Genomic DNA, 13,760 nt, shown 5'->3' on the forward strand with positions numbered 1-13,760 from the left:
AGTAAAAATTGAAAGCTTACTTATTCTCTCATAAAAGATGCTAAAGAAAGGCGATATGAGTGTAAACTGTCTTTGCAAGTAAAAATTCTTATTTCAAATTGGGATAAAAAAATTATTAACCTCACGCAGCCTTACCTCTATTATCAAAACAAGAAAAGGATTACTTCAAGCAGGAAATGCACAGTCATTGTGTCCCTAAATCAGTGAGTATTAGGGACCCACAGGGTTCAAAACATCTAAATTGTTTTTGAAGGTTATTTGCTAATGATGAAATAACCATGTGATCGACAGGAACAATAGACTTATTATTTGCTTTTGTGGTGTTATCAAAACTGCCTCTAGACTTAATGATTTCCATGGTCAGGATGACTTTGTGTATTTTGCTCAAAGCAAATCCAAGGAAATCCAATTATATTATTCATTTAAATTATTCATTCAGCAGTAACTGAAGCATCTTGGATTTACCCCACCAGCTTCATCCTGTTAGTGTGATTACTTCAACACACACTACACTGCAGAATGAAATGATGACCGTGCACCACAAATCCATCATCAAACAAACAAATCAAAGAAAGCTAGAGTAAAACTCTGACCATTTTGTGCTCAGTCACCAGCTCATATGTTGAAGATGGAAGAAAGAGCAGCATGAAGAAATAAAATAGGTTATGAAAATAAGCGATGAGGAGAAAAGACCGGTTAAATGGTGAGATTAATATTTAGGGAAGGCAATGGTGGATTTAACCTAAAGAGAAAGACACAAAAGATGAAAAGTGTCATATTAAGGAGGAAATTGAGGATTTGCTGCTGGGTATTGGTGAAGAACGTGATCCCTCTTAAGGACAGACATGCTGATACAATAAAAGATTGCATAAAAAAAGTGTGGAAGGGCTTCTCAGGAAGCAAAGGGAGGAAAAGATGAGTATGGTGGAGTGGAGGTGGCTAATTCTCACCTCGAAGGGGGTGGAAAGGGTGACGGTAGGGGAGCTGAGACTACGAGGTCGTCGGACTTGGGGTTCATGGAGGTGGCTATTGGAGGAGGACGAGGAGGAGGAGGGGGTGGATGGGGGTAGCAGGGCAGAGGCTCCCCCTGACGCTGATGCTGCTGAGGATGATGCTGTTGCTGCTGCTGCCGAGGATGATTCTGCTGCTCCTGCTGCTGAGGTGCTGGGTCCGTCTTCAGTCAGCTGTCAGTGAGAATAGCACTTTTAAGGTTAAATGCGGTCAGGGAAATGAGGCAAGTCACGCCGTTTGGCGCAAACCAAAACTTCTCCCCGTCATACTCTTTGCAATGCTGTCAAGGATGCTTGTCTGCACCGGAGAGGACTGGATACAAGAATGATTAGTTCCTAAAACGTCAAAAACATGGGTCATTTAGGCCCAAGAATGCAATCGTTTGTCACTTGACAGATAAATAATTAAGGGATTAAGATTCATGGTTATTGTTACCATCAACCCTGAACCTTGCTATTATACTGTCATCTAAATAATTGGTCAGCGTCCCCTCCTTCTGAGTAATAACAACAACATGAGAATCAGAGAGTGAGAAGACAGTGTGATGAAAGACACATGAACAGGTACAACATAATCTGGAGTGTTCTGATAAATATAGAAAAGTAAGGGTGGATTTCATAGAGGAGAGACGTGAGAATTAACCATAACACCCAACATCATGTAGCAGACTCTCCCTCGGCTCAGACTATGTGGAACCGCCTCAGTTCAGACAGAACGACAGGGGTAGATAAGTGGAAAAACAGGGTAGAAATCGGAAAAGGGAGGGAAAAAAGTGGTGGTTTGCAGTTCCAGGCCAGCTTTAGGAAGACGTGACCAGTGCAGAGTTGTGCTTCATCCAGAGTATTAAGCAAAATTCTAGACGAGAGAAGGGAGATGTGCAATAAAGTTTGACAGAATAGGAAATTGGACAGAGGGAGAGGCAGAATAAGACTTTGAGGGTGAAAAGTTGTGTTTCTTTCCGGCATTCTTTCCGGCTAGACAGAAGAGAAACACAGAAGGGGGGGGGAAAGAGGAGGAGGTGCAGTACAGTGGCCAAGGCCATGATAGGGACCATGGTAAGGTCCAGTCCCATGCAAAGAGACGAGTCCAGCCTGACTGGCAGCCTCCGGACCTGCTGTACCTGCACAATTGGCCTAGTCCAGGTTGTGGTGCGGCTGTTATGGTTCACGTAATAAGTTCTTCCCTTCGCGTCCTTCCTCTCCTCCCATCCAGGGGGCAGGCCAGGGGTGGTCAAGGTGTAAGCAGTCGACGAGGGAGACTAGCCAAGTGTGGGGAGAGAGCAAAGCAAAGAAAACTCATCAATACAGCCCAATATGCTCACTGACACGTGGAGGGACGCTTAATGTAACGAGATTTTAAAATGGAAAGTGAGTTAGGAAACAAATTACAGTCGGTGCAAGACGACACAACCTGAGTCAAGTCGACCTTAGCACCAAAGTTATTCCACATATTGTTTTCTCAAAATCAAAAAACAAGAACAAAAAAAATGTTTTTCCCATTTCAGCTGCACAAAGACAGCAACAGGTCAGAAACCAGAAATGAACTTTCACCAACAAAACACAATGACGGACAAAACACTAAAACTAAAACAAGCATCAAATAAGTAATAGAAGTAGATCATTCATGAGTGAACTTTAAACAGTTTTAGCATAACGATTTATCAAAATACAACTCAATAACCTGCCAGCAATGATTTGCCTTTTACAAATATATTTACAAAGAGTAGTCTATTTCAGCGATTTATGGTTTTATTTCTTTATGCAATTAGATTGTTTATGCTGGTTTTTAATCAGAGAACCTGCTCAGATCTGTTTTAAAGTGTGTCCGGAGATATCTGATCACAAGGGGACAGTTCTTACTTTATCTGTTCTCACCTGGTATTAAAGTGTGTGCCGAATGCATCTCCTGTGACCACCTGTGATCGGATCTCACTTCCAGGCTCTATATGCAAGTAATCACGTATGGAATATGTGTTTACGAAGACCAAATGATATTGTTATAATCCAATCTGGTCAGGGGACGGATACAGCCCATCCACCAAGATGTGTGTGAACGAATAGAATGTGTACTGTACATTATGAACTTAGATATTACCATAGACTCCTCACCACCTGAGACTGTTTGAGCTCTTGTTCTTCTGGTCTGGGAACTCTGCTGGTGGTAGACAACAGGGGAAGACGGACTTTAGTTCACACTTTGTCATGTTTTCATTGGCAGTGGGAAGGTAATGCGGCAACAGAGTGTTCGGGAAGTAAAAGGGTAAGGTTGAGTGAGGTAACACTGAATGGACAAAGTGGGGGAATTTATTCTCAAAGGAGGTGAGGAGAGAGAAAAGGGAGTGAGATTATGGACCGTGGCAGGAAAGTGGCAGCGATTATTAAAAATGTAATAGAGAGGGCATCCACTGAAAGGTACAAGCTGTGAGGTCGACAAGCAGCAGGAAGGAGAACAAATAATTTGGCAAGAAGTCACTGTTGTTTTACGGCTGATCCGATCACACAAAAGGCAGCTTTAATAAAGGTGTAAGTACTTTGCTGGCAGGAACTTTTAGATGGTAAAGTGGAAAGGAAATCAACTTATTGAGACAGAAAAAGAAAAAAAATCAAGACAGTGTGATATGCAGAAGTGTCGGGCTTGAATTTCCCTGTTGGAGGGAAGACGCAGACTCTTTTCCCTGGACAGTGTTTAATCCCAAGCCAATGCAGAATCTTTATGCTTACCCAAGTAAAAAAGCTACAGTCTGTGTTCTGAAAATGTTAGAGCCATTAAAGTGAATTACTGAGCTGGAGTTCACAGAAAGTTCACGAGGAGAGTTTGAATTTCAGAATTAAAATGTGAGGAAAAACGACCAAATGCAAGAAAGACGAGTCATTTTATCCAAACAGTCCGAAACACACATCATAAGTTAGATGACAATATCAGCTGACAGATGCTGGACATTGTTCTGCTTATTCTCGGCTAAATTACTGTGAAGACAGTTATCTATCTCATTTGAATTCAAAGCCCTAAAACTACAGTAAAGGAAGACCACTATTTATCTATCTTTAAATTAAAATAGTGTAAGAGTGTCAACTAATAATCAAAAGAGGACACTCTTAATATTATGTTAATTACATCAACAACAGTCATGTCATACTCAATCACTATGAAGATATATACCAGATTCATTCAGCTAACCATCAATATTAGTTTTCCACATTTGCTTTTCTTTCCAATAAAAGTCAAACTAGGATCAATGGAACTTGATGTAATCAGGGTGAAGAATATATAATGCATTGCAATCGTTGCATCTTGAAATCGATGAGGTGAAATGACAGGAATCGACCGGTGAATGAAGACAACATTACTGTGAGTGGCAATTGAATTAGCATGCGTGTTGTGGAAATGCCCATAATACTAGTGTTATTAATACAAGAAGTACAGACAAAGGAAAATTTGAGTGAGCATTCACTGGGAAAGAAGGCTAAATCAGAAATAACAGTCTTACTCTAACATAATCCAGTTTAAAATGAGGCCTGATATCCACAAAGCAAGCACATATGCATTGGCCAGTACCAAGAGCCCACATCCGCCTACACCTCTTGAATAATCTTTCAATCCAAATATAACCTATACTACCTTACAATACTCAATTGCTCACCATATCCAGAGGGAAATATTAACCCAGGACTTGCAGTTTGTATTTTTCATTCTCTATGAGTCTTACAGCGGTCCAGTCCTGAGAGACTTCTCATTAAAGGGAAATGCTGACATTAGCACCTGTATTTTCCCCTGGCTTCACACTGCCGAGCTCACTGCTGTGACTCAGCTGTGTGACAAACATCTGATTCAGATCTTGTGACACGTTGATGGAGCCGACTCGACACAGATGAGATTCACACTGACTCAGGACTATCCGGGTAATAATTGAACTGATGCGGTACTGTTCGAAATCATACTTCTCTGCCACTGGTTTGTTCAAGCACACATTATAGACACATTAAACATAGCAGCGAGTGAATCACAGAGAAGACAAGCAGTAGTGGGAGAGAGGGGGGAGGAAAAGGCGAGGTATTCCTACAGAGGCGAGAAGAAAGGAGAGAGCCGAAGATTCAGGAAGGAAAGGTGAGGACTTAGCAACACCTACCTCAAACGGAAATTGGAAGTGGACATTTTAGGAAGAGGAACAGAGGTGGTGATATTAATGTGTAGTGCATCAACAGCACTGAAACATGCCAACAGAGATGAGGTACACGACACACCAATACAAACCTACTAAGGCAATCAGAGAACAAAGACAAGGATGTTCACCACGCTAGAAGCGTAACAAGGAAAGGGAGGAAGCAGTAGAAGAGAAATGACAGGACGGAGAGATGTGTGGCGGTTCAAATTATGTACCATGAGAGGAGGAGCTTGGGCCTGATCACTGACGCCATCCGTCATGCTAGAGGAGCGGAGTCTGCTTGACATCTGGCCCTGTAAATGTAAAGTATGCAAAAAAAAACATGCCAGAAATGATTGTTTATCAACATCACTGAGAAATTACGACATTTTGATGTGGAGTGGTTTGAGTTTGGACTACTGAAGCTGACAGGGTTTAAGTCTCACCAGAGCAGAGCTCGGCCCTGGTACTTCCCCGTTGGTATCGGGAGTGAGCGACAGCCTCAGATTCAAATCTTCCGAAAACTCCTGTGAGGCGGCTGTTGGTGGGGGCTGCGGTGTCAAGATGGAGGAGGGGCCGGGTACAGATGGGGGCGAGCTGTCACTGGGATCTTCTTCTGTGATGAGCTCCCAGGACTACATGAACAACAAGGACACAAAGCTGTCATTTTAGTAACCTCATCACATGAGCCAGCTGTGGCTTAGTATGTGCGCATGTTATATATATATATATGTGCATATCCCTTTCTCTCACATTGTCCATGTCCCTGGGTTCCAGGTGCTCATTCTCCAGGTCTTCACTAATGTGGCGTCTCGATCGGAAAACACGGTGAGCTTCCTGATTGATCTGCCGCTGTTGATTGTCACTCTCAGTTTCTGAAATCAACTCTCTGAGAGAGCAGAAAGGATTTCATGCAAAAATGTTAGTTATAGTCACAAAATTACTACTCACACATTTGATTGAGCCAAAAGACAATCTTTGAAGTCAGTATTACGCCTATGTAAAAATCAGCCTAATAAAAGTGAATGAGCAGCATCGCATGGATTTGTGTGAATACTGTCAGACTAAGACTTCCCATCACGCTGTACTTAGCTTGTATGAGCTCATTCTGACAGATGAGACAATCAATTGGTTCAAATCATATTGTTAACAGTAAGTAAGACATATCTGTGGCTACTATGTCTATCAAGACATAGCTGCATTATATCTTAAAGCATATTCAATGCCAAGATCGATGATGCTCTCTTTTTCCTGAATATAAAACAAATAACTTAAGGAGAGACATTTGGGCGTACATGTTTGAGGGCCGTTTCCACTGTGTGCTGCGTTTGTTGTGGTTGACATAGTAGGTGCGTCCCAGATTGTCGACCTTCTCTTCCCAGCCTGGGGGCATTGGGGGCAGCAGCTGTTGCGGTCGCTGGGAACCTGAGTCTGCTGACTCATCCCATCCCTGCGAGAGAGAGTTTGTATTTTTCTTATCAATATTCCAGCAAGTTGATGTGACACACACACACACATCAGTTAATTGGTCCGGTTTAAGAAGGGATTCAAGCAGGGAAATGCATTAAAGTGGCTGGTTAATTTTCTGCGAGTTGTGTGGTGGTTTGAAATGTTATTGTCTCTTTTGACTAGAGGATCTAAGACTAAGGATCTTAGGTAGTGTTTGTGCATCAGTGTAACTACCAGGGTTGACATGTTAACTCAGGCAGACAGAGAAGGTAACCATGAGAAGAGTGCACTGTATGCTAGCGTAATACGTGTCCTTGTAAAGAGTTAAAAAGAAGATTTTTCCTCTCGAGAACATAAAGCGAAGGCAGCCTGACAGACTGGCATTTAAATGTTTCATATTTTGCTAAATGTCGCCTTCTCACTGAAATTTCAACATCTGAAAACGTCTAACACCTTGCATCCTCTCTACCACTCTTCCACGACTCTTTTGAAATCCACATACACATGCAAGTAAACGCACACACATAAAAGGAAAAGAGGAGAAGCTCCTATTTCTCAAAATAACAGGCCGGATACTAAACGATTTTTCCAGACCCTGACCTGGAAAAGACTTTCACCAGAATCCTGGTAGAAAGACGCTGCCAGGATTCTTAGAGAAAAGAACAAAAAGAAGAATTGTCCTTTCTGTTCTCACTCTTGACGTAAAGCACTCTCACATATTTCTATCAAAGTAGGACATTTACTTTCAACTTTAAGCTCTTTAAACTGTTTGTCTTTGTACAGAATGGAAACTATGGAACTATAATCTGTTTTGGTTTCAGAAAATGAACAATGTGGTCAATAAGACTTCTGAGGTAGATTTAGCAGGTAGACCGTGGCCAACTTCTTACCTCAGCCTCCTCCCTAACTTCTCCGGCCTCCTCCTCGGGTCCTCCTTGTTTGGGCAGATAGGCCATCTTCAGACGAAGGTAACCCTTCACCCTGGACTTGTGACTGGAAGATTAACACCAGTAAGAATCGAGCAGGGCTTAAAAACAGCACATTAAAACCAGGTGGCCCACTGTTGTTGTTGGTAGGCTAATGCTAAGAATTATATAGGACAGTTTCCAACTACTAGCAGCAGATGGTTTTTCACCTTTGGGGTTCAGCTAACCTCCCAATGAACTTAGCACTGCCCGGAAATATGACACCAGTCTACTGAGTGTTGCAAACTATGATTTATGTCGCTGTGAGATTAATAACCTGTCTACTTCACTTGCTAATGATGGGCACAAAGAAAACAAGATTCAGACCCAGACATTTTAACACAGACATTTATTTTCCCTGATCAGTAGTTACAACGGGTAAACACTGACCTCCTGGGCCGCAGGAGGAAGTCTTTAAACGTGTAAGGACGCTCCATCGCCGGGTCCTCTGTCTGCAATTTAGAAAGCAAGCATTTGTTGACGGCAATCAATTGAACCCACAAGCAAATACACATGTTAGGCCATATCAAACTATCAGTGTCATGAGTTTAGACCACAGCTGCAACCCTCTGCACAGCGATTGCAGGGTCATTATGCAATGCTGGTCTTCTCCTATTACATATTGAACAGCGGAAAGGTCTTCTGCCATTCACAGCAATCTCCCAGTGCTGTCTGGATTAGTGAACATTGTTGGAAACATTTTAGATAATGTTCCCACACAAGTCAGCAAAATATGCAATATAAAAGGTCTAGTTGTTTTTAGACGTTTTAATGAAGAATTGTTTATTCCATATCTACTGCTCTTGAAAGTTTGAAACAACATGTACCCCATCTCACGTGGTACTAATGCAAACCAGGGCTTTAGTGAGAACGTGAGTTGGGAAGGTTTCATGTTGTTTGGGGCATGATATTTGTGGAAGGAGCTCAAGCTTACAAAAGCCAAATGCAGCTACCAGACTGCTTCTGGATGAGTCAGCACGGGCCAACCTGATTCATGAAAAGTAAAAGAAGAGAATCTAGGAAAAGCTGGTAAAGAAAAATAGGTGATGACTAAAGTCATTTCCAGTAACTATGAATAACACTGCAATTCTTAGAACGTGAAGTCATGCTAGCCTGATGCGCCAGATGGTTTATTAAACAGAATCTCCCTTGCAAGAAATCAAGCTGCCTCACAAGGTCATAGCAAAAACTGATGAATCAAAATACGACTAAAATGCAGATCACAGCATCTACAAAAGTGTAAGGGTAACTAACCCCTGCTCAGCCAATTTGTTTAATGGCTTAAATAAGATTTTCACCAATAGGCAGCATTAGCTGCATCAGGACCAAACACTCTCTATCCTGTCCAATGACACTTCAACATGACTCAGCTGTTGCTTTTATCTGCCACTAATTCCCCGGTCCTGTGGGAGCCAAATAGGACATTATCAATTAACCCTGACACCTTTTACTAATATGCTTTTTTAAAAGGTTTTTTACTTGGGACAGAAATTCAGAGAGACACAACCAGTCTGACACCACCGTTCTGATGTGCAGCGTCAAGTCCTGTCCACGCACATGAAATGTAAATGCTGTTGTCCCAGAAGTCCTCAGTTTTTTTCGAGCAAGCGAATGTGAACGCTTGAATTTGACAAGAGTTGCATTTTCCATTGGTCGTGACGGCAGTCCCCCCGCAGGACAGTCACCTATGTTTATATTCTAGACAGCCTGCTGGTCAGTTTCTGATGAGGAGCTTGTTGTTTGATCACAACAAACCGTTGCTTGTGGGACTATAGCACTTTCTCACACTTAAGACAGGTATGCACACACACATGCTCTTTGCCTGACCTTCACAGAGGTTAAACAGGCACAGCAACGATCAAGATAAGAAACAGCTGAGTATTCAAAACAGTGATATAACCATCACACACTCACAGATGCAAATGAACTTACCGGCAGATGACTGAGTGGAACATCAACCTGACCAAGGAAATCATCTCTGGTCTAGGAAAGAAAAGAAGAGGGTCACCTTGAGCTGCTTAATTTATAACAAGAACAGCCTTTAAAGTGTGTCTGGGAAATACCAACATTTCCAGGAGGGGAAAAAGAGGGAAAAAACATTTAATATGCACCTGAGGATCAAGCAGCATTTCGTGTTTATATGTAACAAACAGTGAAAGAGGTAAAGATTTTCATTTCAAATAGAGACCCACACCCAGGATAACCTCTGGTTTTGTTAATGAACACTTATGGAAATCTGGAATCTCAGATGTTTGCAAAACAGTACGTTTGAAATATGTTTCAGCAATTTCCAATAATTTAAACTAAGTGTTACTGTTAATATAACACAATATTTACTAGTTTATTATATTTTATCAGCCGAAAAAGCTTTTATCTTCCCCACCAGTGATTACAGATTTTCAGAGGTGTTCAGTCCAGGGTTTTTTCTGTGGACACGCTTTTAAAATCAATTCATAGGAGAAGAACCTGTGAACCCATAAAGGAATAAATAACATCCACTGCCACCAGAGAGAAGCCAAATCAGCCAGACAGAGGGAGAGAAGGAGGAATGTTACAACAGGGAAGAATCAGGGAAGGTTTCACTTTAAGACACCTGTAGATTTGTCCATCTTTTTTGCCATAAGTAACGATTACTGAGAGGAAAAGGGAAGATTGACAGATGACTGAACTGCAGAGCAGCAGCCCCCGGGAGAAGCAGTGATTACCTGTACCAGATGGAAAAGCCCATTCTTGATTGATGCCTGTGTGTGGGACACAACTTATTTAGACAACAGGCATTAACTAGTAACAATAATGTCCATTTGTAGACACTGGTTTGACAGGAAAGGCTGGTTCATACAACGGGTGATAGTGTTAGTCCAGTGTTTCTTACTGTGATCTGTGTTGCCAAGGGATCAACAATAAAAACAATATCACGTCCTACTGTGTCGATTGAAGACTCTCTCTCATAATAAAAGAGCAACCCTGCAGTGTGTGATGCTACACACAGGGTTCATACATTTTTTAGACCTTAGTGTACAACAGAAGAAAGGTTCAATATTGTGGAATCAAGAGATGCTTTACCACAGTCATGAAAGTAAAGTCATAAAAGTTCATTCTGAATATATATATAATGCATATTTAATTGAACACCAAGTCAAGACAATTTCCTAACTTTGAACTTGCCAACTCTAATGGAGACAGCTGACCGTTTGCTTATCACAGGCCAACAAGACATCATCTGAAAAAAGTTAGCTAACTTGCCTGTGTTATGATTGTTAGCTTAAGATTTTAAGTTTGAACATATCAGAATTGGCATATTTTTACTAAGTTTGGTCTCATAATTAGTTTAAAAGAATCAAAAATGATGCAAATAGTAGCTTTTTTACATTTATTTATAATTAATTTAAGATAAGACTATCAGTAGAGTGTCTTTAATGCACTTTGACTGATTTAGCTTATCTTGAGAGTTTCTGTTAAAAACAAAGTTATTAATGCACAGGCCTGTAAATAGACACTTTCAAATGCACGCGTGCTCCCACTGACTTACACATCCAATCACCTAGAGTCACACACAAAGTTTTTCTTCTCTGAAAAACCCAAGGCTACTACTGTGTAAACTACCACAGTGTTTGGTTTCATGCCCCAAAGCATCAGGCAATAAAGTTACTGCAGGTTGAAGCATAAGTTGGTAAGAAAAGAACAAAAGAAACCTTGATCAAAGCTTGTGTATAAAAGTATAATTTTACACATTTGTTATGTCAAACGTGTTGATCTGCAAACTAAAACGTCAATGTGAAAAGTGCATCAATAATTACATTTCTAAACAGCTTTCGGCACAGATCGGTCACTATGGGCATTTAATCTTGGCCACATAAAAGCAGAGACCCTGCAGAATGCAACATTTGAAATAGGCAGTAGTAATGGCAGTTTCCTATGGGACACATGTAATCCTACGACACATGGCTGTTGTTTTCTGCTCTTAACCATAACAAGAATTTTAAGCTGAGTATGTTTATGCAGAGGGATATAATTGCAGAGTCATCAGAGGGTCACAGTTGAGCCTGCAGCTGCCTCCCAAGGCCAGGTTACACTCTACGTATTACCACCACCAACCACCACAAAAAAGGGGGGCGGACGAATGGTTAAAGAGGCAAATGAAGGAGTGCATATAGCTAGCTAGTTTGTAACATATTTATAGAATAAAACACGAAAATGTAAGGGTAGCCAAATCAAATAAAAACTTACTCTGCACATATTTGTAGCTGTACACCGATTTGTTTTTAATCGATAAAAATGTATAGACTTTCAGTGAAATTTCTGCAGCAATCCTATTGCACTTCAAATAATATTTTAGTGCTCGCAGTTATGAAAAGTGAAAACTGAAAGTTGAACAGCAAAATTTCTTTCAAGAAAATATAGTCCCTGTCCCTCACTTATAATAAACATATAACATTAATAATGTTTTAATCCATGTGGCACTTATCAACAGCAAGTTTTTCTTGTTTCTTTAAATAAAGGAAAATAAAAATTTTGAATAAAATTAGAATTATTTAGAAAAATAGTTCAAGGACAGTGTAATGAAAAGAGATGATGTTGCTCATATTTTTTGCATGCAACCACCACAAACGCATTTCTTGTGACTGTATTGGACAAATAAAACCACATATAGTGTCGATACTAACTGCTGCTGTGAAGCTTCACAAAGTGATGGCAGCAGACTGAGTTTATGATATAGAGGAACGTGGAACAAGTCCAGTCTGTCAATGAGGTGTGAAAAGCTTGTCTCACCTACTCGACACTCTCCATGTTGACACAACTGAGTTACTACGCTTTGGGACGCTCAGAGATCAGAGATGACAGAGAAAAGCCCTTCACAACAAAAGCAATATGTATCCCTCTCAAATGCTACTGAGAGAGCAGCCCCATCCACAATGCCATCTCAGGTAAATATAGTCACCCCGGGGCCTTTCGAGAGCTCTTTCTGAATGGCAAATGAGGGTGTCAAAGCAGGGCTGTAACAAGGGCACCGTGCACTGGCATAGCTGTCTGCAGCTAGTCTCCCTGGCATACGCACACACACGGAGTATCCAATGCAGGGCTTTGAAAAGGGGCAGTCCAACTCAAGGCCACCAGTTGGGGAAGACCTATTATTATGGTCTAAATGAGGGTTTCCTCGTTGCATGGGAAACAGAATGCCCTGGGAAAACACCACGTCATTTTAAATGAGGGAATGAGGTGCGTAAAACATATTCAAGTAAGTGCTTTCAGGATTCTGACTAAAAATACATTAATATTGTGGATGAATTAGTGGATAACCGCCAAGATTAGCAAATCAATGACATCATAGGTCTCCTACACTGTGACTGACAAAAACAAAGAAGTATTTTTTCCAGATCTTACATTTACAACATCTGGCCTCAAGATGAGCAATGCTTAGCATAGTGTGGATATCCATGTGTCAAGACTTACAGTAATGATTCGAAAAACAACTGGTTCTTGGGAAATGTTATTCGCATGACATAGCACATCACCTTCCTCCTGACCGAAACCTTAGTCAGATGAATCCTTGGACTCTGGGACATGTTCCAACAAAACTACACTCATCACTTTATTATTGTAGATAATTAAACCACTATATTACAGCGTTTGGTCAGTGGTAAAGATGCCCAGTGGAGATTTCTTGTGAAGAAACAAAAGTTATATTAATATTCAGCGTATCTAATAAAAAATGCATTGTGTGCGACCTGATGAAGGCATTTATGTGATTATAGTGATTATGAAGGTTCAAGCTTCAGGTCTGTTTTCCTTTCAAAGGTTAAGGAATGGACAGCAGAGAGCATCAGAAAAAGACATCAGGCCTTGAGCACTCCGCTGGCCGAATGGTTACAGCGCATGACGTGTAACTGAAACGTCCACGGTTCAATTTCGGAGGGTGTGTTGCTGCTCATAACCCTTTCCCTCTCAATCCCATGTTTCCCATTTCTTAAGAAGAAGAATCCTTAAAGAAAGACTTTCAAGGAAATATTGAAGCAGCTTGTGGTTGTAGTTTGGGCTGTAATGACATCTTAGTCCTTAATCAGTCACAGAGCAGCTGCGAGGACGACAGAGGCCTATACCAGCCTAGAGCCAAAGACGTCTTGCCGCCGGCCCACTCTCAAAATCAACAACCACACTCGAAACAGACTAAAGATAGAAACAGCCGACTCTCAGAG

General features: G+C 41.1%; 1 protein-coding gene across 3 annotated transcripts in view; it reads right to left on the minus strand.

Moving 5' to 3' along the window:
* The window catches only part of nedd4l (NEDD4 like E3 ubiquitin protein ligase), a 41,894-nt gene that overhangs the window by 12,488 nt on the left and 15,646 nt on the right, over positions 1-13,760 (minus strand). The window contains exons 6-16 of one of the 3 annotated variants that reach the window (XM_053411888.1): positions 10,272-10,307; positions 9,499-9,549; positions 7,957-8,018; positions 7,492-7,594; positions 6,448-6,602; positions 5,906-6,041; positions 5,599-5,787; positions 5,389-5,466; positions 3,106-3,162; positions 2,132-2,269; positions 951-1,184 (exon numbers count right to left, since the gene is read on the minus strand). In XM_053411888.1, coding sequence (XP_053267863.1) covers positions 951-1,184; positions 2,132-2,269; positions 3,106-3,162; positions 5,389-5,466; positions 5,599-5,787; positions 5,906-6,041; positions 6,448-6,602; positions 7,492-7,594; positions 7,957-8,018; positions 9,499-9,549; positions 10,272-10,307 — 1,239 coding nt within the window. Of the gene's footprint in view, positions 1-950; positions 1,185-2,131; positions 2,270-3,105; positions 3,166-5,388; positions 5,467-5,598; positions 5,788-5,905; positions 6,042-6,447; positions 6,603-7,491; positions 7,595-7,956; positions 8,019-9,498; positions 9,550-10,271; positions 10,308-13,760 lie in introns of all 3 variants that reach the window. The other 2 variants (XM_053411887.1, XM_053411889.1) reach the window with 2 other exon arrangements.

The sequence above is a fragment of the Pleuronectes platessa genome, chromosome 19 (genome assembly GCF_947347685.1).
Source record: "Pleuronectes platessa chromosome 19, fPlePla1.1, whole genome shotgun sequence".
Taxonomy (NCBI): domain Eukaryota; kingdom Metazoa; phylum Chordata; class Actinopteri; order Pleuronectiformes; family Pleuronectidae; genus Pleuronectes; species Pleuronectes platessa.